The 27,569-nt window shown below is 37.5% G+C and overlaps 4 protein-coding genes across 4 annotated transcripts in view; 1 reads left to right on the top strand and 3 right to left on the bottom strand.

Annotated features, from left to right (window-relative positions):
* Positions 1-6,857, bottom strand: LOC128865431 (nipped-B protein). The gene is made up of 3 exons (XM_054105808.1): positions 6,782-6,857; positions 2,039-6,730; positions 1-1,961 (listed from the first exon to the last, which is right to left on the bottom strand). The coding sequence occupies exons 2-3, from the start codon at positions 6,467-6,469 to the stop codon at positions 114-116; spliced, it is 6,279 nt and encodes a 2,092-aa protein (XP_053961783.1). The 5' UTR covers positions 6,470-6,730; positions 6,782-6,857; the 3' UTR covers positions 1-113.
* A 132-nt stretch (positions 6,858-6,989) lies between these two features.
* LOC128865432 (uncharacterized) lies at positions 6,990-8,219 on the bottom strand. The gene is made up of 4 exons (XM_054105810.1): positions 8,021-8,219; positions 7,748-7,872; positions 7,555-7,652; positions 6,990-7,491 (listed from the first exon to the last, which is right to left on the bottom strand). Exons 1-4 carry the CDS (start codon positions 8,067-8,069, stop codon positions 7,131-7,133), a joined length of 633 nt encoding a protein of 210 aa, XP_053961785.1. The 5' UTR covers positions 8,070-8,219; the 3' UTR covers positions 6,990-7,130.
* Positions 8,220-11,918: 3,699 nt separating this feature from the next.
* Positions 11,919-13,648, top strand: LOC128862890 (RNA-binding protein 7). The gene has a single exon (XM_054101696.1). It carries the CDS (start codon positions 12,050-12,052, stop codon positions 12,797-12,799), a length of 750 nt encoding a protein of 249 aa, XP_053957671.1. The 5' UTR covers positions 11,919-12,049; the 3' UTR covers positions 12,800-13,648.
* The window catches only part of LOC128862889 (uncharacterized), a 96,499-nt gene continuing 82,300 nt past the window's right edge, over positions 13,371-27,569 (bottom strand). The window contains exon 9 of the mRNA XM_054101694.1: positions 13,371-15,475. Coding sequence (XP_053957669.1) covers positions 13,708-15,475 — 1,768 coding nt within the window. The 3' untranslated portion in view covers positions 13,371-13,707. The remainder of the gene's footprint in view (positions 15,476-27,569) is intronic.

Genomic DNA, 27,569 nt, shown 5'->3' with positions numbered 1-27,569 from the left:
AATCGTTTTGTGTGAATTTTTTTTTTTGTATTTATTTATGAAAGTATGTTTGTACATGGTTATATATATTTTCATTATATTACTCATCATCTTACTATAGTCACAAAGCTTAATTAAGTCAAATTCTCTTGCTTCATTGATTTATCCACATCTAAACAGCTGTCATCTGTCGACTTATTTGCACTCGCTGAACTCGAATTCAGCTGTGACGTATTAGCTGTTAAATTCAGTTTCGATTTATTGCGACCCTCGTCATCTGAATCCTCATCGTCGGGATCCAGTTTAAGCATTAATTTTTTAAAATCTAAATATTTGATAACCAGATCCATCCGTTCGTCGTCATTTAAATTGGTTTTGCTATTCGCAACATTCGAGGTCAACATCGCCTCCTGTTGCTTCTTAATAATATCTATTGTTGTTTTAGGGTTAAAATCTTGCACTGTTTTACGAACTACTGCCTTCTCGTACAACTTCGGCTCCGACGGTGAGTACCTTGATATTTTACTATCCGTAAGACTATACATATGCTTCAGATGATCCTTTAGAATTAGTAGGAGCATACACGCTTGTGAAGACATTATGCACTTTTGCATCTCAAATGCATTCTCTGGCAGACGCTTGAACAGCACATCGGGATCATCTTCGTCGTCATCATCTTCCAAAACGTCCCCCACATTGACGCTGGGCTTCAGATTTTCCTTGAAAGTGGTGAGCAAATTAGTGCCAACAATAGAAATGAGTAAATCGACTTGATGTATCAAATATAGTGGCTCATCTTGCACCACATACGGGAAGTAAGACAAATTATCCGCTATGTATAGCATTTGTTGTAATGATGTTTTTTGATCATCGAATTGCTTTATAATCGTTTGAACTAGCGCGCGTCGCTGCGTCTTGATTGGGCGCAAAAGCGTATATAAAAAGTCATTCAGCGCTGTTGGCATTGCGTCCATGTGTCTTTTAACATAGCCACGTATGACTTTTCCCTTGCCCTTGAGGTTGTGCTGCAAAATGCCCTGCAATCTGAAACTGAACTGCAGTCCCAGCTGCGCTTTCATATTCACAAAACCATTGTACATCTTATCGATGTCTTTCAACAAGGCATCCGCTCTGTGCGCAGACTCCAATTTCGAATCTGTGCTTAGGCATATAAGATATGGCACAGTCTTGACCGGATGCACGAGGCCTTGTCGCAGCACGATTTGTATAACTTTGACGGCCCATAAACGCACGTTGTCATCACTGTTTAGGAAACATTCGAAGATTTCTTGCAGATACAGTTGTATGATACGACTCGACATACCCGACGACACGTCGTTCATCTCCTTAAGATCCTCGGTTTTCGACTGTTTGTCCCAATCCTTCTCCTTATTGTACATATGCATTTCCGACTCAGTCAGATAAATCCAAATATTGCGCAAGCAAATAATCTTAATGCCAGCATCACTTGTTTCCGAGAGTAGCAAGTCGCAGTAGTAGCGCTTCAGCTTCGTATTCGTAAGATAATCATCGTTCATCACACAAAATGAGCCCAACGCTATGAGCGCTTCCTTGCGTATGTCGTGACTTTTATATTGTGCGAAGAACATCAAGCAATCGAAGACATCGCTGCATATTGTTGGTGATAACCCGTTTGTTTCGCCTACCACCTCTTTCGACTTGAAGTCGAAATAACGCATCAGGATGCCAATGGTGAAAAGGCTCCGGCGTATAGCTGCACTTAAATTATTAATTTGCCTATTTTGCAATATTTGACTTCTAGTTTGATCTAAAATGCGATAAAACTTCTGAAAGCAATCTCTTATCAAAGCGTAATTCTTTGTGATTTTGTTAACGATTGCGCCCAAGCATGAGACGCAACTCTTTACCACCGCTTGATTGAGTGACACAACCAGTAACATCAAATGCTCTTCCAACGAAGCCAAAAACGATTCGCTAGCGTTATTAACCAGTGGAACAACCTAAAACAAACAAACCAAACAAACCACAACGCAATTGACAATTTTCGGCAAATAAAAATATTATAAGAATTGAATACCTTTTCCAGTATATCTGCCACTGCGCAAATAAATTTCGGTGCTGTTGTGGGGTGGCATTTGATGTTCAGATAAGGCTCTATAGTAATTGCGTGCTGCACCAGCAGTTGGGGGCGCACCTTCGCCAATAAATGCAATGTGGTTATGCAGCCCAACATACGCGTGTTGTCCGTGTCCTCGAGTTCGATCAAACGCGCGACCAAGCCGTCGGCCAATTGCTGGCATGACAACAAAATATCAGCCGGCGGCTCAGTTTTCTTGTGCAGCGTGTCCTTCATGCCGTCATCGCCCTTGGCCGTATTCTCCTTCGGCTGAAATATGCTATTCAACAGGCCCTCCAACCAGGCGGTGCCGGTGTCGTGTGCTATATTAACTACATCTATAATCTGATTAATCTTCAAATGTATGCCGTCCTTGTCGTTTTTATGCAACGGCGTAAACCACATTTTCATGAAAACCTCCGTCACCAGTTTTTGTATGCCCTCCTCGTCGTTCACCCGCCTGATCATTTTCACGCATATTTCCGGAATCTTCTGAAACGTCGGATACTCAATGCATATGTCGCGCAGAATTTTAATGACACGCTTGCGCACCGACACGCCCGTGTCCAGAATTCTAGTCGACAACATATCGTAATACTGGTCGATCAGCTCTTCGTTGCTCAATACGAATTTACCAACTAAATCTACGGCTGCCTCGCGCACCGATATAGCAGCGTCCAAGAACTTTTGGTTTACGCCCATTTGCATGTCCTTGCGCCTCAGCACCATGGGATCAACTTCGACTATGTTAGCTAAGCATTTCATGGCGCGTGTTCTTATTGCAATCGACGGCTCATTTACAACCAATATTATCTTTTTCAGGTAGCCATCAAATGACTTGCTAAATGGTCTTTTGCTGGCCAAATATTGTGCTATTAAAAGTGCATTATTGTAATCGATATAAGTTTTGATGTGTTGTGCATGGTTGGAATCGCCCAGCGTTGAGTATGGATTTATGTTATTCAGCAGGCATTGCTTGCGTTTATCAAGCGCATTGAAACGCTCCATATTCAGCTCCTGGTCACCCATAGTGCAATCGCCACCGACACGACTATCAACATTCACAAAATTAATATCATCGCCGCTGTCGTCATTCGAGTCACTGCCGGAGAGGTCGGCTTCCGTGCGCCTTTTGCGTGAGCTCTTCTTTCGCGACGTGTCGCGCTTGGCGCCTTCGTTAATATTCCGGCGCTGATATATTATATCACGATACCACTGAGTCAAATAGAAGTGTCTGGCATAATCCCAGATAGGATTATCCACGTGTGCATTAGCGGCTAGAAAATCCAGGAGTATCTTTTGCAGAAACTCAACGCGCTCGTCTTCCTTTAATTCCACCTTGTTGTTGCTAGTGGGCAAGTCGCCCTCTTTCTCTTGCTCCACCTTGATATATCTGATCATTGAGTCGATGACATTCACCTTGTAGCGCGAGTCTACGGCATCCTTGCGCAAACGCGCGGCCACTATGCCCAAATAATCCAGCGAAACCAAACGTATGCTCTGCTCTATAGATTTGTCAGACACATAACGCACCAGCATCGTGCCCAGAAGTGAGAGCAGTAATTCGGATGAGGGCCATTCTGGTTTGTTTACGGTTGCCAGGAGATCGTAAATAAAATTTTCGAATATTGGACGGAAATCAGTTTCATTTGAGCGCGACTTGCATTTATTCAAAAACGTTGTTAGAAAATTGCCTCCTATGCTTATAGCAACATCGTATTTCTTCAGAACAATGACATCGATGTTTTGACGATCGGTTTGGGTGGAGAAACTGGAAGCCTGACTAGCCAGTTCTCCGTATTGTGGTAACGCCTTCCGTTTGTTTTGTGAGTTGCTGCTCATGACATCGGGTAAAATGGTAACGCACTGAATCAGTTGCAGCACCAAAGCGGTGACCATTTGTATGTTGCCACTGTTGTTGATTAGTTTGAAAGGCCGTAGATTTTTCTTCGAAGACGGCAACCGATCTATTGAAGTCAATATATCGCCGAGTATGCTACTGCGTATTTTGACGTACTCCTCCTTGCGAAATATGGTTGTGACCAATTCGAGGCAAACAAATTGCAACGTTTCGATATTATCAACAAAGAATGGTTCGATGGACAAGGTGGACAACGGCAAAATAATGGTGTCCACAAATATGTATTTATCGAAAAGTGTAACGAAGACTTTCATTAGCTCAGTGGCTTTTGAGTAGAGCAACTGCAAGCTGCGGTTGTAATTTTGATAAATTTTCGATTTCTTACGATTATCCGTCTTCTTCATACTCTTAACTGTATAAACCGGATCGTACGACGGAAAGATTGTCTCCCGAAACTGAAAGTGCATGAATTTAATGATAAGTGAAATGTTGTCCTCTTGCAAGAATTTGATATCTTTCGAAGTGCAATAGATGTTGCATATTAGCAGGCAAGCTTCGATGCCATTTAAAATCTTTTCCATAATCTCATCGTCCACGATATCGTCTTCGTCATCTGGCCCTGCAGAGTAGTTTTTAGCCAAATAGACATTTCGCATAGCGTAATTAACTAATAGGGCCAATTTGTTTTTCGGTATAACATCTAAGACATATTTTGCTTTTAATTTAGCGATGTCGTTGCTCATTATGTTTAGCATTCTAGACGATATACATTCGATGTTTTCGTCCACCTCATCGGTATCGAAATTTGGGATTTCTGTGTCGTCCAACGTTTCAATAATTTGCTCCAAGTTTCGCATAAACTGTTGATAGGTCTGCGATCGTAAAATTTCGTCCTTGGAGCTTTTTGCAGAAGGCGTGGAAACGACGCGCTCAACACAACGTAATTTCGGTAGGGAGTGTATTTGTTCTGGTGGAACTTCGTCAACGGAAGGTGGAATCTTCCGTTTGATTGCTAGTGGTTTGTCGTTCGTTTTCATCAAGGTAAATGCATCATCGCTTTCTGCTGCTTTGGTAGTTAACTTTTTAGCAATTAGCGCAGATTCCGTAGCTGCCGTTGTTGCAGCCGTTTCAGCAGGTGCTGATGTTGGTACTGGCGGTGGTGCTGGCGTTGCTGTTGTTGGTGTCTCCACTTCAGGTGGAGATATTAAGCCAAATTTTCTTGCGGACTCTGGTGATTTCTTTACAAATTTTTGTATGCTTTGTTGCATGAGAGATGCATCCTTTTCTTTAAGTCGATTTATACATACCCGAACATTGGATTTTTCAGCGGGTTTGCTGCTCGCTTCAGTATTGGTCTTGGGAACATCATTTACGATTTCACTCTTAATTGGCTCCAGCGTTGCATCACTATTTGATCTTACTTCTTTTGCAACTGGAGTTTCTGGAGTTTGAACAGCAGTTCCTGGAGCTAGAGCAGGAGTTCCTGAAAAGAGAGCAGGAGTTCCTGGGGGTTGAGCAGGTGTTCCTGGAGCAAGAGCAGGAGTTCCTGGCGCAAGAGCAGGAGTTCCTTGTGCAAAAGCCGGAGTTCCTGGAACTAGAGCAGTGATATTATGTTGGGTATATCCATTATTAACTTGGAATTGGGCATTGTATACAACGGGCGTTGCTGTGCAAATGTTGTCTGGCATTGGCGCGGAAATTTGATTTTGATGGTTTTGAGTATGCACAATAGGCTGCTGAATTGCGGTTGGTGGCGCTGCATTGAATTGTTGCGCAACTATATTTTGTTGCGTTTCGGGACTTATTGAATTCATCGTTACCGATAAAGAACTGGCATTCTGGAAACACGCCATATTTTCGAAATCGACTTTTTGTTGTTCGACCGGAAGCATTTGCCCTTGATCCGTTATTGTATGTTGCTTACGTTTCTTCGGAGTTTGAATATCATAATTATTATTTTGCATGGAAGTCATTTCCATTGTTGGAAAAATCCCACTTGGCAAATCATTTGATATAGTTGAGTTATTAACATCCAGTGGCGATTGCTGTTGAATACGTTGTAGCTCGTCGTGTTGCAACGTTGAATTGCCGCCTCGTTGACCGTGCACTACATTGTACCATTGTTGTTGCTGTTGTTGATGAGTTTGTTGCCTATTATTTTTCTGTAGATTTATTTTGCCATTATTAGTATTAAACACTGTAGGACTATAACTGTAAATGCCCTGTAGCAGTTCCGGGTATGTGTTTATATTAGTACCAAATTGTTCAATGGCATACTGGGATTTAAGTTCTATTATTTCAGAGTTTGTCTGTTCGATGGCATTAACCAGTTGCTTCACGAGGTTGTCATCCCGCACAGACAACAAATTGTTCGATTCCTTAGCCACTAGGGTGTGGAATAGCAGAGATTTGTTTAACGAAGTCACACTTGCTAGTGTGTCTGGCACTGGAAGTTCGCTAAGTAAATCTGACAAACTTGTCAAGCAAGCCAAAGTTGTAACTGGAACACTGGGAATATCGGGGTCAGTCATATTATTTACTATTTTTGCCAAATGTTCTTAGCACAGAGCAAAGCGTATACTCTTTGGCTGGTGAACCTTAATCTATATATCTTAAAAATCAGACGCAGCTTCCTTCCAGTGAATTTAGATATCCCACAATTGTGTACATTCGTAAGAAGCGGAGCTGTGTGTAACGTTAAAAACTAAGTTGTTTCACAGTGCAGCTGATTTGCGCAATAGTTTAGCGCCAGTTTATATATGAACATAACTTGAAATGATTATCGCAAAAACCTAAAAAAAAAGAACAATTAAGGAAATTCTCACAAAATATTGGATTTTTACCTCTTTTGCTGACACAAAATAGCTGACACAAGAAAACTGGAAATAAAGTGACATTTGTTACCGCATTGCCAACTAAACGACTAGCTTACCTTATAGTTGCCAAACGCAATTCCAACGACCAAACTAAAGGATGACAGTGTTGAAAACCAAACTACATTTACTCCGTCTCCAAACTTTGTTTTTCAGTTTTATTTTTAATCAACACAGGTTTACTAGATTAACTATTTTTTTTTTTATTAAATTAAGAACAATAGATTCATTCACTACAACTAACAATTTTTTTTGTAACTCTTCAAAAACAATATTCCTTAATATGTAGTGCACATACTCTAATTTCTGTTAAACACTTTTAAAATGATGGCTCGGATCGATAGTCCTCGCTTACGTCACCAGCATCGCCAGAACTATAAACCGAATAAATTCCCGAATCACAACTACAACTTTTGGGAGAAGAAGTTATTGGCAACCTCAAGCGTTTAACATCACATTTCACACTTGCATTCTCCACCACTTTACGTTTTTCCAAGTTACTATTATTGTAATCGGTGTTCATATGTTTGTTTTGCGCTTGTTTACGCTTCGGTAATGGAGGACTCCAATTGAGTTCATGATGCACTATAGCTTCTACTATAATTTTTTTAGATGCTATTTCTGGGCTGCTGAATGGCGATGCATCAGAGTTGGGAAAATGATGTGCTGGGGTATTTGGGCTGTATAAAACAAAATGTATATGTGGATTACAGATTATTAAGAAATCTTACAATTATACTAACGGTTTAACAATATTGAAGTTATGGTCTGGCATTGAGTGTTTAATCATTGTAGATGAGTGAGCGTCTCGATGCATCTGAACATAGTCCAATTCACTTTCCTAGAAAAGAACAAAAATAATAAGTTATTTTACTTTCAAATCTTTGAATACCAAGTTTTTTGTGTTTCTGTTATTGTGAAAAGGAAGTACTGTACCTTCAGCGCGCGTTCCATATCGCTTTCAAAGACAACGGTTTCACATTCCAGCTCCGATTCCTCTAGTGCTTGCATAACCTGTCGCATTTCCTTCAAGTTCATGCCTTCTTCATAGAGCCCTAAACCTTTTATTTTATAATACATAGTTTTAAAGATGTTCCAAAAGCAATAGAAATACTAGTAAGCAACTCCTATACTAATAAGTTACTATTAATGCTAGGTAAAATTACTGCACTTATGATATAGTTTAAATAAAATTAAAAAAAAACTTACTAAGTAACGACATTTTGTAATCTCTATGCGTATTGCTTCTTAACTCCATTTCAATTTTAATTAATTATAATTCTTCAAACCGCGTTTAAATTTTATTTTACATGCTAAGAGCTGAGCCTGCAGTCTCACTTAATTATTTTATTATTTAATAAATACACTTGAAAACTAACTGTATTTTAAAGCAAGAGTGCGCAACTAATAAACTACGATTGTTCATGACCTGTGGAGACAAGAGTAGGAAAATAGAAATAGAGGTATTCACACTGTTACGGAGACAAAAAATCTATTTTTCAAGCAATGACAAAATTTATATCTGATCATTCTACAACTTATAATTCAACACGAATCTATTCAAGGTGGTGGCATTCGAGCAACAACAATATTTTTTAAATCAGAATTGTCAAGAGAAAGAGTACAGAGGAATGGAATGAATGACTAATGGATACAATTTGTTGGTCGTATATTCACAGCGCGAAACAACTTTCCGTTTTACTGGCTGTTCTAAATTAAAGGCGAATGAAAGAAAAGGAAATCAACTTCTCTAATCACCACCTTTTATAGATACGCCTTGTTATATGCGAACTAATTTTGACGTGATAACGTCTTATAATTCGATGTAGCTGCACGCACCAAAAAATGCGTCGTTGCCATGCTCATGCGTCGTTATCTTGCTTGAACTGCAAGCGAGAGCGCGGAACGAATGACAAAGAGTCACAATCGGCTCCCGCGTTCGGCAATGTTCGACATCTGGCTCTCTCCTACTTGTGTGAGCATATATATGTATGTATATGCGCATATGTATATAAATTCACTTATTTGTATTTGCGTATGCCTTCTTCCTGTGTGCATGGTAATGAACCGTTTCTCTGTTGAGAATAGGACGATGATAGGAAATCAAAGGGAGTGTTTCGAGTCGGATGAGTCTTAAAAAAGTCAAATCGATGATGGTGCCTCTTAGTGTTGTTGACTTATTAACGTCTGATGCACAATCGAAATTAAACATACATATCTTTCATGAATTTGATAAATGTTTCGTAATTTTTCACGTTTGTGTAAATGACTATTGACTTGACCTATTCCATTGCGATTCCATTAATCTCCTCCTCTAAATCCATACAAAATATCTATCAAACAAATAAAATTAAAATTTTGTTTTGAAAATTGCAACCATTACATCAGTATTTTCTTATGACGTTGTCACGTTAAACTATCGTCAGTAAACCGACTTTACAGACAACCTCTTTTTTTTACTTTACTGCTTTGATTAGCCCCATTCCAATTGAATGACTTTGCAGAAATTTCAAAAAATCGATTTTTTTACAGATTATTATTCTTTATAGTTTTAGGCATATTTCTGTGGAAGTCGATTGTAAAAATTTGCCATAGTAACAAAGTTATGGTAGAAAATGTAACTGCCCGACGAGAGTTCGATGCCCACAGATGGCTGTCCTTCGTTTGCACTTGAAAGTTTAAACTCGTTTTTCTCGAAACTGCAGTTGATTTTTTTTTTAATACTCGGAAGTGTTTTCCCTATAGTCTGTCGAACCGGATTTCTGATATTTTTATTAAAAAAATTGTATAATCATTATTAAAGCACGACATTTATAACGTAAAACGCATACTTTGTTTTAAATGCCGTAAGTTGCAAAATTATTTACTTTGTTTTACAAGATTTTTTTTACTTTTTACAGATCCATCAACATTTCAAGGAGAAACGATGCAAACTGCGGAGCATCTTATTTGCATTGTACTTTGGGTCACGTGAGTTTTTATATACTAATTTTTGTAAAGAAAAATTAAAATACATTTTTTTATAAACTTTAAGTACTAATAAACAAGGTATACAATTTATATTTATTTCTATTGTTATCCCTTCTAAAAACCGTTTTTCTTTTAGCGAATTTTTCGCGCTGCTGGACGTACCTATATAACCCCTTGAAGTATTATAACAAAATGTCAATGTCTACAGATTTATGCCGTACTCCTACGGCACGTACTTTGCTCCTCTGTCGAAAATTCGTTCTCTCATTTGTAATTCACTTCTCTATTACTCTTCGAATTTCGTAATTTGTCATACAAAACTTTGAAAGCGAATTACCTTCATTTGTAAGTAATTCAATCTTGACTACCTTGCGAATTATCAACAAAACGTTGTCTTCTCTAATTTTATAGGAAATTTATCCAAATTAATTAGCTGTTAAGCCAAAACGAAAAAGTGAGCCAAAACAAAATCAACAAACGTTGAATAAAAACCAGAAGAAGTTAAATTTTAAGAATACGAGCATCAACAGATATTATGAGGTAACAAATTACATCGAGGAGGTTGCTGAATACTTCAAGAATGGTGTCTAATACCAAACTCTATTCTATTTATTTTCTTCAGTTCCTCTACTATTTTTAATAATATGTGGCTGTTTTTTCGGCTGTCATGCCACTTATTTACTTCTTGGTTTTAAAATCTTTCTTCTCCATTACCAATAGTAATGTACTTTTACTTGATCAAGTTGGAACTCCACATCAAACCTTCAGCTAACAAATAACTGATTAAAGTGCTGAGTGTCAGCACTAAACGCAAGGTGTGGAGTTTTAGCTTGAGTTCATAGAAAATAAATCTTCAACTGTAACACAATTGAATTATTCGTTTAGTTTTTCAGTAAACTTAATCGGATGCGAAATTCTGTGAATTGCCGTCTACAGTCCGTTTCTGTAAAAAATATAAATAAGATATAAATCCGGTGGCGTTCCAATAACGTAGAGCTGGCTACCGTGGGAACGTCTCCTGAGCTGATTGGTATCTTTACCACTCTCGTAGTTAGCACATTGCCCATCTATCGAACCAAACATTTGGCAGAATGAAAGTCTCATTTTAAAAAACAAAATTGTTCCAAAAACGAATCCAATAAAACCTCAAATCTGCGTATGACAAATTGGCTGGCATATTTTTTATTATGGCATTATGGAATTTGTAATTCGCTACATAGAGCGAATTACCTCGTGTGTAGGTAATATTAGGTTCACATATAATTAGAGTATCTACTTTTTAAGCTTTACTAGCAATCCGAAGTTATAAAGCGAGATTACCCATACAAAATTTCTCTCCCAAAAACCAAAACTGTAAAATAGGAGGAACGTAAAAGTGTCCAGCTAGTAAAAGGTTTAGAGAGAAAATTCTTATAAAACTTTTGTTAGATATTATTTTTTTCTTCTTTTTTTTTATACATTTATATTACAGAAAAAAACATGTGTGCGTATACGCAAGGTATTACTTATTAGAAATGAAATTTCGGGATGCGTGGTTTACGGATTTCCTCCAACTGTCTATTACTAGCAGCAAATTGCGTAATAAAAGAAATGATTGCTTCTCTTCGCCTTTTCTTTATATCGTTAATAATAATTAAACAATCAAAAAGCGCTAAAATATTCGACCAAACCAATTTCTATGAAGAAAAACCATTCAAAACAGTCATGACAGCTATTTAACAAATTTGCAGCTAATCTGCCATATGTGAACGGGTAGATACAATTTTGTGCATATGTGAACGTACTTTAAAAGAAACAGTAATAACTACGTGTGAACATTTATTATATTTATTATTATTTCATTGAAAAATTTTGAAATTAACCTATCGAACTTCAATAGATAGCTAATTATTTTAATATTCTTAAATCTGGATAATGGATCGGCATGACGATGATGTCGGATATAATTAATACGTGGCGTGAATTTTCTAGATCGCTTGCCGGTAGATAATGAATTGAAAATTGTTTTTGAAATGTTTATTGCTAACCAAAACAATTAATAACAAAATTACCTCCAAGCACCTCTATCATGTTGTTGGCAACTCGGCGTGCTTAAATCAAGTACCCGGTACTTCATGCGTCAATGCACACAACACAGAGTAAATTTACTATATCACTGACGCCAACTTTCCCCAAACAAACGTAAAAACAACCCGCCGCCGTCTATCTAGAAATCGCATTATTTTGTTACTTTTATAACAGCAAAATAAATTCAATAACGTTTAAAAAATGTGGCAGGCACAGCAGATAGCTGCAATCCAGCTTGCAAATCAATTGCTGTATTCTATGTCTGCGCCACCAGGCTACGCGTTGAACCAGCGATCGCCGCATTTGGCTCAATCTCCAATTGATGATAATGGTGGAGACACAGACGACGAGGATGATGAACAATTACGCACACTTTATGTTGGCAATTTGGACGATCGTGTAACTGAAGAATTACTCTATGAGATTTTCTTACAAGCAGGCCCACTCGAAACGATACGCATACCAAAAGATAATGGCGGACGCCAACGAAGTTTTGGATTCGTGGTTTATTCAAATCGTTGTACGCCATCGTATGCTGTTAAATTATTTGCAGGTTTGACACTCTACAGGAAAACGTTAACCATTAAGCTTCAAGTTGATCCAAATGCATCCAGAAATCGCCGCTCATTGCCGACCGACTGTGAACGCTATATTACACGCCCCGGTGACAATAGTATGCTGCGCAGCACAAGTTATCCAAGTTTCTATGATCCAGGTATGAATGACAATGATATCTCATCACAATTTTCCAACCCCTTTCGGACAAACTCACCGGATTGTACCAGAGCTACGACAAGTAGAAGTCGTGAAAGAGGTAGCAGAGATCGCGAACGCGATATGGACTTTGACAGGGACCGTATGCCCGTACATTCAAATACACGTTCCCGTCCGCATCCGTACAGGCGTGATGAACGTCGTCAGCATGACGAAAGCCGTCGTCAACGTAGATAACAATTGGAAGGCGTTAGCGATGGAGAAGTTGATGCCTCGAACGAAGACTCAATATAAAGGCAAAGTTGATAGACTTTATTGAAGATAAACGCCGATCTTGACTTTATATGTAACTTGCATAGGCGCAAATAGTGTGAATACTTTGGAATTTTTATTTTATTGGGTCTCACGCATTAGAAAACGCGCTATTGTTTTTAAATACAGAAATCTTTGCAGATTTCTGCTCACAAATTCGTTAAAATCTTTTTGTATAAATTTAAAATACTTATAATTAAAAAAATCTTAACTGGAGTGTAGTGTACGCATTTGAAAAATAAAAATAAGAAAATGAAAAATATAAAAATAAAAAATATAAAAATAAAAAATATGAAAATAAAAAATTTAAAAATAAAAATAATACAAATTATTGTTAGCAACTTTCAAAGTAAAAATCTAAATTCAGAAGGTAATATATTATGTAAAATATAGCATAATTTTAAGAATAGTATGTAAAACTACTATTTATAGCCATTCACATGTGTACAGCTTTTTAATCACCGTTTCCAACCTATAAAATATGAAACGAAATGTGTATTTTTAACAATTGAGCTTTATTAATATATGAATATTTGTATGCATCCGTTAAAACGATTATCTTATGCATTTAATATTTATTTTAAATCGCGATGTTACTTAAGATACTCGATTCGCGTACATTACTTATATTACATTCTAGAGAACTAAGAGACTACATACAATAAAATATGTGTAATTACAATTGTCATTCAACCAAAACTAATCTAACGGGACAGTGATAAGTTCTTCGAAATTTTGACAGGAAATAAATTAAATTCACTTGTATGTACAAAATGGTGCATGTATATTTACTACAAAACTAATTTTATAATTTACTCATAGTCAGCCACATTTTAACGTATACTCTTTAGTGTCTTCTCCACATTTCGGTATGTACGCGTTGGTATCACTTCTATGAGTAAACGATTGTAGTTGGGATGGTCGGAGAGTAGCCGAAATATTGACTTAGCGTAGCTGCGTGTTTCCAGACTACCTTCCAGGAGCAAATTGGCGCTCGTGACAAAGAATTTATCACGATTTTCGCGCGTCATCGTGTAGACCTTATCACCGCCGAGACGTTCCACAAGGCGATGCAAAAGTTTTGCCGCAGTCGTGCGCACCAATGCGTTCTGATGGAGGGCGCCTTTAGTGGTGAGTATGTTGAGTATTTTGGGTGGCGTTAAATTATCGCACATTGATTCTAGGGCACGTGTCGCATCGGCGCGTATGAAACGATTTGTATCGGCGGTACGATGTAGCAGCGCGCACACCAAATCATCGCATTCCTGCTCGAGGCACTTGGATTTGAGCGAAAAGAGTTCTGTGGCGGCTTGACATGCGGCGCGTGCCACTTGCGAACGTAGGTTGCGCACGGATCGCGTTAGCTGTATGCATACCATATGCATCTGTGCTTCCAAATGTTCGGCGTGATGGCGCATAAGACGCACCATGGACTTAAGTCCAAGTATTATGATTTCCCAATTACTTGAGTCGAGCTGATCGAATGTTTTCAACAAAGCGTCACGTGGCTTATCGAAGCGCTGCATTGTCGGTGGATAAAGCTCAGCTTGTGGCATTTTGATGGCTTGCTTCACTGGTGAAATGCGTCTATGATTCTTCAAAAAATGCGATGTTTTTGCCTTTTGCTTGAGTGGCGTATGCTGCGGTTTGATGGGTATGGTTGTATTGAGTTGCGAGCTTGTCGCCGAACCCGATTCGGTGCTTGTGTTGTCGAACACCATCAGTTCCGGTTTCGATGGCGGACGTTCGTACAGAGATTCCATTGATTTGATCATTGAATTGCGACGCGATAGCATTTTAATCTCCGCTATTGTGGGTGAACGCGAACGTGATTGTGGATGTACGCTAACTGGGGTATGCGGCCGTGATGATCGGATATTACCCTGATACGCACATTCATCCACTATGTCAGCGGCGTGCATATTAACAGCTTCCTGCGGCGTATCTGCGTAATTGCTGACGCTTCTTTCACGCGCTTCCCCACGAATAATGCCGCTTCCGTGTCGCTCAGTATGCTGTTCATCCATCACTACAAAGCTACTATCATCTTCTATGTCCTCTTCAATCAAAAGGGATTTCGCAGACTGTGTGCGCGAAAGCACAGGTGGCGTATCACCAAGCAGTGTTTTAATACTTTCACTTTTGCTTTGCAAACTAGCCAAGCTTCCATTTTTCTTAAGCGATGTATTAACAGCACTCAATGTGCCATCCCCAGTGGTTGTGTCCTGCACATCCTCCAGCTGCAAGACGTTAGGGTCGCTTCGCCATTTTGTTGTTGGTGATGGGCTGCTAACTTCATTGTCACTGCACGTATCTTGCAGTGCGCCCATTTGTATGGCTGAGCTGTTATCAGTTGTATCTGTCGTATTTGTGATCGTATTCTTAGCCGTAATGGTGTCGTGGTTCTCCTTGGGTGTGCCCACTGATTTATCGTCGAGTGTAGATGATTGCGCGGATGCGGTTGATTTCTGTGAATACGTTGCTGATTTGATTGAGACAGGTGTTGCTTGTTTGGATTCGTTTGCCTGTTGTGGTTGCAAGTCTGTGAATGCTGTTGCTGCGGTCACTGTCGTTTCTACATCTGAAGAAACACTCTTGTTGCTGTAAAAAAAAGAAAACAAATATTTTTTATGATTAGTGTGATGGACTCCAAATAAAGTTGTTGTTATTGTTGTTGTAGCATCATAAACATTTCCCATACATATACAAGGAGTGCTGCTGAAGTGACAGTCTTTGGCCGGATATAAATCTGCGTTGAATCGACTGCCGTGAGAACAGGCGAATTCGTAAAAATTATCCAGATCCACGAGATCAGAATGCACTCGGTTATTGTTTTAATTTTAACCGTATAATTTCTAAGGAAACTTTAGATGTTTGGAAGTTATAAATCAATTATAAAATTGAAAAAGTCACTTTGCATTCAAAACAAAAAAACAAAAAACGTCGTCTGCTACCAAGAAAATCAAAACGAAACGTAATGTTAACAGATCTTTATTTTCTTGTTCGTATTATAGTACATATTTAAGTAGCGACTAACACAGCTAAATAAAGCAAATAATCTCAATTTCGACTAAACACGTACGCACGTTGATTTGGCACCATTAGATTGTGGTTATCCAAGAGAGCGTTAACAAGAACAACATAAACCTCAGAGAGTACTCGTATATGTATGTGTGCACATGAATTTGAAGTTTTTGATACTATTCAAACGGAAATGCAACAACTACTGCAAGCAATGGAAAAGCTATATAACGAGAGGATCGCTGTTCAAGAGCACAGCATGCGAAGTTTGCTAAAAATGCAACGGAGGTTTCCAAGGTGACCGAAGCAGCAGAGCAAATCAATCGAAGCGTCGGTGCGTGCTTACAAACAAATACACGGTATTTTTCACTGGTTAGCTGTACGTATTATATTTGAATATACCTGCATATATACATAACTCGATGGGAATATAACTTAAGGGGGCTCCATTATGATACTTTATTGCGCATAGTCACAGCTATTAATGAAAAAAAAAATATGAAAACGGTTTAAGGGTTTTTTTATATTATAAAAAACAAATGTCGCAAAACTTTTTACAAGAATTAAAAAAAAAATTAAAGTATTGTACATATGGGCATTTCCACAGAGATGTCAACCGAAGCCAAAAAATTCAAAGTCTATAAAATTATGTTGTTTTGCCCTTAAGGCATGTTTCTTTTATAAAGCGAATTGCTAAAAATTTAATAATATAATAATTGTTTCGCCATTATAATGTAATAACTTTTGTTTTGAATGAATTTTTGAATTTTTGTTTCTATAAAATCAGAATTCCATTATTCATAAAATAAATGTGCTATTCAGGTAAGCTTGCTTATTAGGTTATCTGCTTATTTGGTTATATTGTTACAGCATTTTGATCGAAAATAATTTTGATTCCAGAATTTTAATATACAGAGTTTCAGTTCTCCATCATTTTGATCATACAGAATTTTAATTACAGAATATTGAACCAAAAGAATTTAGGCTGGACAGAATTTTTTTTTTGATTTTTACAGAATTTTCATGCAAAAGAATTTTGAAAAGCAGAATTTAGTACCTCTCCCACTATCGTTTTATCAATGTGCACAAAACAACACAAATGGAATTAAAATGTATTTTATGCCATCTGCTCAAATTGAAAATTTGTCTCTTCATTATAAGTTGGACGAAAAATGGAAGGAAGTGAAAAATATTCCAGGTTGCATTCGTTTTGTTGCGATGGCCAACAGTTAGAAGCAGCTAGGACTGCATATTCCATTAAAAGAACTTTATTTGACATTAGTAATACTATTCTCAGTTAAATTAGTTTCCGTTCTTTGCTTTTACATAGTATATAAGATTAATATACTTATTTTTGTTTTTCTTTATTGAAGATATTTTGTTAAGTTTATAATTTTGGTTGTTAAAATAAATATATTGAATATATTAAAAATCATTTATAATCATCTTTTGCATGTCTAATTACATAAAAAGTAAAAAAATAAACATAAAAAGTATGATGGAACAAAATGTCGCATGCGACATGTCACGTGCGACAGTGATTAAAATTAAATAAAAAATAAACTACTTAATATTTTTGAATAAAATAAAAAGCATTATTAAGATACATCAATGCATAACATTTAAAAATTAGTCGCATTAATATATTTCTTCAGGTTTCGCTGAAAAAAGTGTTTGATTTTTTTGCTTTGAAAGCGACTTCTGTTTTTGTCGCATGCGAATGGCTTGATTTTTAGTAATCAAGTGCTAATTTTGCTAATCAAGTGCTATAGCTTTCGTCTTTTGTCAAAATAAAATAATGTATTGGTATATGTTTTTTTTTCAGTTTGAATGCGTACGAATGTCGCATTCGACATTGGAGAAATTCCCATATATTTTTTTCCTAAAAATGAAATTCGGTTTCATGTTTTTTAATGTTAAAAAGAACCGAAGATATTTCATTTAAAAAATACTTATACAAAAAAACTTTCAACATTGTATGATTCTAAAATTTATAAAAAGAATTTATTGTTAATAATTATAATTTTTTTATGAAATTTGAGGGAATAATAAAGCTAAAGATAAAATAAGAGCTAAAATTGAGTAAAGTTTTAATTGTTCCGAAATTGTGAACATTCGTTATGTGGAAATGAAAAATCATCGTGAATTTTACGCCACTTTAAACTGGAATAACACTGTGAAAGAATTTTTTGGACTACACAATTGCATATCCATAGTTTTTCTAGATTAAAATGTTTGAAATTTTTATGAAAATTGTTTGAAATTTTGTTTTTGTAATTTTGTACAAAATTTGAAGCTTTGGGTTATACGGTTTTTGTTGTATATAAGACATGTTTTTATAAAAAAAATTTTGAATTTAACAAAAGGTAAATATAGCAAAATAATCCGAACTTTGCCATAAGTCGCGCTACTATTATTAGGTCTGTTCATGTCAAAATTATCCAGTAACTTAATTTCCGAGAATGCGCTCTCAAAGAGAAAAATATCAAAAAAAATTACATGAACGCAAAACCAGTAACAAATTGCAAGTTTTACAAGCAACTGATTAAATTATTGGCGGGGAAAGTCACAAAAATTAATAAAAATCCCAGTTGTGCTACCTCGTATTAAATAAGAAAACAAAAAAAAAAATAAAGCAAATAAAATGCAAAATAATGAGCTTCACATCATGTGATTTTATTGTGTCAACAATAATTCGTTCCATTTCACCATCGCTGTCAAATGAAGAACATTCGATTAGCAACTGTATGGTTGTGGCAATCACAGCTTTCTTCATATTCCTTGCTTCTGTGTATGTTGGTATTTAGTTTAGTAATTAGTTAATAATGAACTGCGGAACTGCAGCAACGGTGACTGGAGTCTATGGTTCAGAAGCGCATACCGGTTCCTATTTAATATTGGCTTCAAATTAACTTTATAAAATTTATCTAAAATATATACATCGCAGACGATGGAACGATGAGCTGTATGAGCTTTACGACGACATAGACATAGCGCAGCGAATAAAGATCCAGCGGCTACGTTGGCTGGCTCATGTCGTCCGAATGGATGCAAACTCTCCGGCTTTGAAAGTATTCGATGCGCTACCTGCTGGTGGTAGCAGAGGAAGAGGAAGGCCTCCTCTGCGTTGGAAAGATCAGGTGGAGAAGGACTTGGCTTCACTTGGTGTATCCAATTGGCGCTGGTTAGCACGAGAAAGAAACGACTGGCGCGCTTTGTTAAGCTCGCCCAAAATCGCGTAAGCGGTTATCGCGCCAATTAAGAAGAGAGGAAGAGTTTTTCTCCAATAAACATGGGTAAAGGAAAGGAAATTCCCGAACCTATTCGGAAAACTGTAATTAAATTGAGGAATAATGGCTATTCTTTTGGTTGAAATTGGAAGAATGTTAAATTTAAAGAAGTCAACAGTGCAAACAGTTGAAAAAAATTTCAGGGAAAGTGGAAATTATGAAAACAAATCACGTTCCGGCCGCCCCCCGATTTTAGATGAAAGAACAGATAGAGCAATTATGCGATTAGTAAAAGACAATCTCAAACAAAGTGCAGTGGAAATAAATCGTAAAATAAGAACAGATCTAGGAGTAAGTGTTTCTGATCAAACTCTTCGCAAAACTATCAAAAACAATTGTTACAACAGCAGAGTGGAAAGAAGAAAACCACTTCTCAGAGCTGTAAATATAGAAAAGCGTTTCGAATACGCCCAAAAGTATGCGAACATTCACATAAGTGACCCAACGTTTTGGGAAAGGGTAATTTTTACTGATGAATGTAAATTTATGGTCTTTGGAGATGATGGTTGGGCAAAAGTTTGGCGAAAAGCGAATGCAGCGTTACTGCCCCAGAATATAAACCAAACAGTCAAACATGGAGGCGGTTCTGTCATGGTATGGGGATGCATGGATGCAAGGATTATCGATGGTTTAATGGATAAGGCTATGTATATTGAAATTTTAAACGATAGCTATCTCCCTAGTGTGGAAATGTTAGATTTGGAAGAAAATTCCATATTTCTCCAAGACAACGACCCGAAATATTCTTCCAAAGTGGTAAAAGAATGGCTTCTATATAACGTCAGACGAAAGCTGGAACATCCCCCATAATCTCCTGATCTAAATGTTATTGAACATTTGTGGGATATTTTGAAGCGGAATTAAAAAAAAACGGCAAATAACATCAATTCCAGGTCTGAAGGTGCCGTAATGGAGGAGTGGAGTAAAATTACTTACAGAAATTACAAAAAAATATTAATTTAATTTTTTTTTGCATAGTTTACTGCGTATGTAAACTTATGTAAAAGCTCTTCAAATGAAAAAGTGAAATATTTTGTGTTATTCAATATAAATTTATAAAATCTAATTATTTTTAAGCTTCTTTTTCAATATTTAATACTTTGAAATAAAATAAAACAAAAAAAAAAATAATTTTACTTGCATTTTTCTTCATAAAATTGGAAATTTTAGTGTCGTACGTAAATTTTTGTAAGACTGTGTAAAAATGTATCTAGCAAAAACTTGCACCTCCCCTCAAAATAAAATGCCATTTTGCTCTCTCACTTTCCCCTACGTTCGATTATAACCAGTGAGGTAACCAGTAAGGAATCCTAAGTTGGTTCTACTCAATCGCATTACGTTATTCCCACTAAAAGTGTAACCTTGCATGCATACTTATCTACAATACAATAAAAGTATGGTATATTTATGTATGTATGTATGTAATATATGTATGTATGTATTTATGAAATAATTTTATGCTTCAATTGGAGGTTTTTTACATCGTAGATTGCATAAGTTTTAACGTACATACACCATTTATCAACAGTGATCTATGTTTGTATGTATGTATGATATGTACCTGTACAAGTGTATTATGGCACGCACATCTGGGCACCCTAATGCAATCATGCAAATTTATGATATGTTTGCGCACGTAAGCGTCACTGCATGACCAGAGTTTTGAAATTTTTTAATACACTGCGGTACATACAATATATACAAACATATTTACCACACACATATCGATATTTATTGTATGTGGTGCATAACCCACTAATACATAGCCGCAGCCCTCATGGCCATTAAAATGCGGGCATTATTTTAAAAAATTTCTAAACATTTAGCTAAAAGTTCAACGAACCTAACGCTATTTAAAAATTAATAAATATGTATGTAACAGTCGTGCTTTTGTAAAGAATATGCCGAGATATAAATAAAAAAAATAATAGTTAATTGATTGATCTATTTTCTTTCAGCTCCTACGCCGGCGCTTTGTTTATAATGCCATCAACTATTTGTCAACATGGCAATTTGTCGCAACGACCAGGTCTGACTGTGCTAGCCGTGTGTGTGCGTATGTATGGAGGAAGATATCATAACTGAAAAAGCGCAAACAAGGCAATTTGCTGCCGATAACTGGTCAATAACTGGTCATTTCAAGTAGCAGAATAAGTTGGTTTCTTTGCATCGTAAAAACACCACTACTCCCCTTTTACGATTTTGCTTTATTTTTTATTTTTATTTTTGTGCAAGGGGATTACCAATAATTTATTTGTGTCGCTTTAATGAATAAATTTCAATCGTTTTTTTATTAGCTCACCTAACTTCGGTGTACATAAAAAATGCGTAAGAAAAATAAATAAAAACACAAGAAAGCAAAAGCGCTGGTTAAATTATTCTGTGGTGAAAGTAAAAAGTGCTTAAGTCGACTAGAGCGGAAATTGTAGTAAGATGCCAAGATTATCTCAGCATGTGAAGGCATCATCAAACAGGAGGTTGTAAAAAAATCTTGGTCAAAATGATTTGAAAGCGAATTAAATTATCTCTTAGGGCTGGGTGGGTGGAGGTGTATATTCCGAGCATCTGGGGATCTCCTTCAGTTTTCGGCTCCCCGACTACTGTAGTGTCTTTCAGGCCGAACTGATGGCAATAACGAAAGCCGCGACACTGGTACAGTGTGATGCGATATCCGACATTTACATTTTCACTGACAGCCAGGCGGCGATAAAATCCCTCACAAAACAGTCGACAACCTCCAAGGTAGCCATGAAATGCCGCACATCTCTTAATGAGATGGATAATATGGGTTCCCGGCCATCGCGACATTGAGGGTAACTGTAGAGCCGATGAACTAGCGACACTCGGCACCAAGCTGACAGATGAGTACATAGACAATGACATATGCATACCCTTACAAACATGCAAGCTATTTATCAGTGAAGAAATCGTAAGGAAAGCAAATGAAAGATGGCGTAATGAAGCCACCTGCAAAATCGCCCATCGTCTGTGGCCGACTCTTAGTGCTAAACGCACAGAATCTTTGCTAAGCCAAAATAAACACAGTTTTAGCACACTGCTTTCAGTCATAACGGGACATTGTCTAATAGGTAGGTACGCCCAAAGGATGGGTGTGCAAGCACATGACTTCTGTAGAAGTTGTCTTGATGAGGAAGAGACAATGTTACACCTTCTGTGCCATTGTCCTGCTCTATTCAGACGGAGATTTAGTATTCTAGGCAGACAATTTTTTAACGAATTGGAAGATCTCAGTTCCGCAGAAATAGGGGATATTCTAAAATTTTTGAAAAGCACACAGTGGTTTTAGGAGAAATAGGGAAAGCTCCCCACGCGGCATCACGATGGGCTATGAGCCTGAGTGTGTCCCACAGGACAACCGCTTCAACCTAACCTAACCTAAATTATCTCTAAGTTCTAGATATCGGAGCATTGGAAGCATAATGAGTTCTTACCATCCCCAACCAGTTAATATCAAGATTTCGTAAGCTTCGCTGAGGAATATTCAAATTAATTTTCTCGAGTAGCGATGGGCGAGTAGCGTCAATCGCTCCACTTATCAAAAAGAAAACGAAAGAGAGGGAGAAAATAGTCTCTCTTATATCTCATGTTTTTAGATTAATAAGTAAGCACTGACTTTTATAGGATGGAATTCGATCAGAGAAATTCAAAGAATCCAAAGCGTAAGGCAGAAAAGCTTTCTGGACACGTTCAAGCTTATTAATATGACAATTTCAGAAGCCAAAGTGCGTTAAGTGTTCATGCGAGTTTGCAAGAACTGCCATGAATTTATAAATTGGATTCTGATTAAATTTTAGTTTGAGTAAATGTTGCAATCTCTGCTTAAAGCACGTCATGCCCTTGAGAAAAGTAGGGGTGGCAACTCCCATAAATACGTTGAATCGTTTTTTTACCATAAATTTTCTGAAAATCATGCCGCGATGGGCACTTTTGGACTCCAGATTTACATTAAGGGTATAAGAATACATCGCAAACTAGTCTCACATAAAATAAAAAACAAAAATATGTAGACGTCTGCTATACCCACAAATGAAAAAGGCCATATTTGCATAAAAGCAAAAAAGCTATTGGATGGTAAAAGTAAAGGGTGGATGGTAGTAAAAAACCAAATTTGCATGCCAAATTCGAAACTTAATCAGTCCTTTTAATGACTTGGCACTTGAGTCGCAGCAAAGTCCAGTGTGAGCTATTATTTTTTGTTGTAAGTTATTTTTTGTTTTTCCTTCTCATACTTCGTGCCCACCAAGTGCGTACTTTTAATGTATACATATTTATATTGCATACTTGAAGGCGCTTAAGCATTGTGTGCTGTTATTTACCTTGTTTCTTTTATTACATTCTTCGAATTCAATTAATTACCACCATTTCGCGCGGTTAACGCACAGTTGAGCTAAACATTTAAAAATGAAAATGAGTATTTGGTCGTTCAACCCCACACCGTAGCGAATGGCGAACGTTGGTGAAAAACGCGTGTGCTGACTTTAATAGAATACCTTTTTAAATGGACGCGATTACTATAAATATAATTGGCGCTGTCAACCTTTTTTGGGTGTTTGTCGAAGCTCCTCCTCTTATTTATGGTGAGCGTCTTGATGTTTTCCACAAAATACTTAGGCACAGAACCAGTGCAAATTATTTCGAAGATGACTCATAGTCTGAAATTCGTTAAACATAAACTAGTCTTCATCTGAAATTTACCAGTAATACAGTTCGCCGCCATGAGGTTTTTCCTACAGGGTATGTGTGTCCTGAATTTGTATTTGCTGAAGTTGATTTTTTCAGCAATCAGCTGAAGTCATTCATGTTTCCAAATAAGGTCAACCAGCACCTTTTGTGCTGCTATAGTTTGTACACAAAAGGAGCTTGGAGCTGTGGCTTGAATAATTATTCATTACTTACTTTCAGGGTTTGAGGGTGTTAAAATTTTGTTAAAAGCAGTATTGGCTCAGAATAAATGTGTGTCACTGCCATTTCGAAAGTAAAGGCGCAGTCAGACTTAGCAAGTAGAGTACATTCAGATCTCGCTTTACTTTCAAAAGTTAATGTAAAAACTTTAGAAAAAATACACTGCAGGGACGATAAAATGGGACATAAAAACTAATCTACGACTTGACCAAAGACTTTGGCTAAATTATAAAGACTTCAGTTATAAGAAAATTATTTTAAAGAAGAAGCGGATATAAGAAAATAATACTAAAAAATATACAAAATCATATTTGAAAGAGTTAAAAAGAAGAATGAAAACTTTGACTTTTCAAATAACTGGTGAGCTATTGGAGTGGGATAATAGTATATGTAGGAAGCGAGCATGTTTAAAAATTTTATTTGGCATTAGTGCTTTGAGTGAGCTGCCGTCATCAGTGCATAAGCCGGTGGTAACCCGCGACCCATAAATTGAAAGAAGAAGAAAGGAAATCTCAGTGAGCAGAACTCAGAACTCATTCCTATCGTAGCCGGTTCTACGTTGCTGGATGACTCGGATTTTTCCCGACCAAGGCGTCCGATGCTCCCGCCACCAGGCGTCCGATGTCTCAACGGCTACTATACCCCCTGATAGGTAGGCACTACCAACCGCCACCCCAACCCATACATCCACGGTAAGGAGCTTATCGGCGCAACACAACTCCCCCAACAAAGCCCATCCTCTATCCTGCTAATCCAGTCCGGTGACAAACCAGCAGCTCTTGGTCCCCAGCACAGTCTGTTCCGTGTGTGTCAGCAGTACTCAGACAGGAACAGGCTGAGTTTAGGCCGCCAAACCGTACATGTGTCGACCACATCAGTACTCTCCGAGCTATCGCTGAACAATCCGATTTATGTACATTGCCTTTATAGATTTTCCAAAAGCACCACGACGCTAAAGTCCTCGAATGCAAAGAGGTTCCATCGAAATGGATTCAACTCGTCGATGCACTTTACATTGATGCAGGCTGTCGGATGATGGATGAGAAACTTTTGGGTGACAAAATCAAAGTATTAGCAGATGTGCGACAAGTGTGTTTTCTCTCGTCCCTACTTTTTAACGTCGTATTGGACGCCGTCAAGAAGTTCGCTACGCTATCTGGAGGCGGCATTACCTGAGGATTGCAAAGGTGCCTAGCGGATCTCGAATTTGTCTACTGTCCCACAACTACTATGAAATGACAACGAGGATCCAAGAGGTGCAAAAGCAGCTGAAAAAGCCGGTCTGAAGTTCGATATCAAAAAAACTAAAATCATGCCTTTCAATATAGAAAAAATGCAAAATTTTCAATTGATGACATTGATCTGGAAGAGGTGCAAACTTTCTGCTACTTGGGTAGCGTTATATCGGTGGTTTGACGGTTCGGCCAATGATATCAAACGCCGAATAAAGAAGGCAACGGCGGAATTTGTCTCTCTACAGGCAATTTGGAGTGCATCACACATTTCACGGTGCATCAAATTTCGAATTATTAATTCCAATCTAAAGTCGCAAGCAATTTACGGGTGCGAATCGTGGACTGCGAGGACAACTGACAGAAGTTCACTCCAAGTCTTTGTAAATAAATGTCACCGAAAAATCCTCAAAATATTCTGGACCAGAAGACAGCAGAAGCCAATGCTATTAGAGATCCAAAAGAGAAAATAGGGCTGGATCGTTCATGTTCTGGGCAGGCAAAATAGCGACATAACAAGAGCCGCAATTGATTGGGACCCCCAAGGAAGTTGCAGGGGGAGGAATACCAGCTGAAAGAACAACTAGAGACAGCTGTTGGAGTCAGAAACCTGCGCTATGCTCCTTAGCTGGAATGAAGTTAAGAGATTGGCGCAAAACAGACCCGAATGGAAGAAATTCGTTGTGGCCTTGTATTGCACGTACGAACTTTAGGAATTTTTGATGAGTACTGTGAGGAGGACGTACTATGTGGAGCATCAATTTGCACTTTGTTCAATACATATATTACTTCGATCCAAAGAATAGATTTCTGCCTCAAATCATAAATTTTTTTTTAAATCCAGTTAGCACATGGCCAATACCTTGATTCCGATCGAGCTTTATTTATTATTAAACTAAGTATCATAAAGTATGATATATTGAATTCAAAAATAACTTTTAATACAAAGTTTGCTTACTTTTCGTCATTCATCTCAATTGGGAAGTGATTTTTATTTTATATTACTTTTGTTTTGCTAGTGATGAGCAACTGACTGTCTAGATTTTGCTGATCGAAGACTTTATGTTGCCAATGCTGCCGGAATCATCGCTTAGAATATGATTTGCCTCATGAAAAATAACACTGCCGCATTTATTGAACCTTTGAGTAGGGATGATACAAATGTCAGAAACATTCAAATGATGCCGTCGCGCCAATGATATGTGGGGCACGCTCTCACTAAAACAGACCTCGCCTACATCGAGGGTGGGTCCGTGATTGTGGATAACAACCACAAAAGAAACCTGCATCCAGACTCTCTACTTATGACGCATGGAGGTTATACGTCGCTGATAGTCTCCATTACTCCATTAAGAAGTAAATGGAACTTCGGAAGTGTGCGGTAATGTCATGTGCATTACCGTCTTGTCTGCGTATGATATGGTTGTGAGTCGTTAACTCAAGCGTCCGTAATGGTTGTCGATATGTCTGAGTCGACCTCCTCTAGAACACTGTTTCATGTTAACTTTAGCACTTGTGGGGAAGTTTGGTGTGATTAGACGCGGCACAGGGCGTTAATATTATTTTGCTCTAGGTGCCATTACTGAAATAGCTCTATTGTTCGCCTTTCTTCGTAATGCTTGTGTAGCGTACGCAATACTTGCTTAGAAAACTTGGATGCAGCAAGAAGAAGAATGAATATTCGCTGCCATTCGTCAAGTGACGCCATTCGCTGTGCCAACTTTTGGCCCCTTGTAGGTTTTGCATCTTGCCTTGGATAGAGACGGTTTAGTTCACGTGCTCGGATATCCAGTGGAATTTTCACGCCATCACGCAAATTATTGAAGCTCGAATGTTTTAGTACTTTTTAAGTAATATTTTCGCGATTTAAGAAATAAACTCTAAATTGTTTAAACCTTTCATGGAAAACTTAATTATACGATTTCGCATTACAAGAGAATCCAATGACTTCACTCTACGAATGTCGAATTTACCTTCTTAGTTATTTAAGTTCAGTGACATATTTTTGAAGAGATCGATAAAATGGAGCCTCCAAAGCAGATTAATTTTGACTTGACACGTTTCTCAGCACCTTTAACTACTACTATTATTAATTGATTGTATTTATATATTTTTTTTCCTTCTGTGAGTTGTGAAAACGGAAATTTGTTGATTACGAGTATTACCATATAAATCAGCCATTTACTGCTTCATGGCATGGAATTTGCTAAATGGAAATAATTTTCTCTT

This window comes from Anastrepha ludens, chromosome 5 (assembly GCF_028408465.1).
Source record: "Anastrepha ludens isolate Willacy chromosome 5, idAnaLude1.1, whole genome shotgun sequence".
NCBI lineage: Eukaryota > Metazoa > Arthropoda > Insecta > Diptera > Tephritidae > Anastrepha > Anastrepha ludens.
Note: the sequence above shows the minus strand (reverse complement) of the source record. Positions and strands in the feature narration are given on the sequence as shown.

What these genes read in the sequence shown, in the direction of transcription:
- LOC128865431 (XM_054105808.1), bottom strand. Translation starts at nt 6,469, where the DNA reads ATGACTGACCCCGATATTCCCAGTGTTCCAGTTACAACTTTGGCTTGC. An exon ending in TGGCAGATATACTGGAAAAG is followed by an intron (nt 1,962 to 2,038) that starts GTATTCAATTCT and finishes TGTTTGTTTTAG; the next exon opens with GTTGTTCCACTGGTTAATAA.
- LOC128865432 (XM_054105810.1), bottom strand. Translation starts at nt 8,069, where the DNA reads ATGGAGTTAAGAAGCAATACGCATAGAGATTACAAAATGTCGTTACTT. An exon ending in TTACAAAATGTCGTTACTTA is followed by an intron (nt 7,873 to 8,020) that starts GTAAGTTTTTTT and finishes ATAAAATAAAAG; the next exon opens with GTTTAGGGCTCTATGAAGAA. An exon ending in AACTTCAATATTGTTAAACC is followed by an intron (nt 7,492 to 7,554) that starts GTTAGTATAATT and finishes TGTTTTATACAG; the next exon opens with CCCAAATACCCCAGCACATC.
- LOC128862890 (XM_054101696.1), top strand. Translation starts at nt 12,050, where the DNA reads ATGTGGCAGGCACAGCAGATAGCTGCAATCCAGCTTGCAAATCAATTG.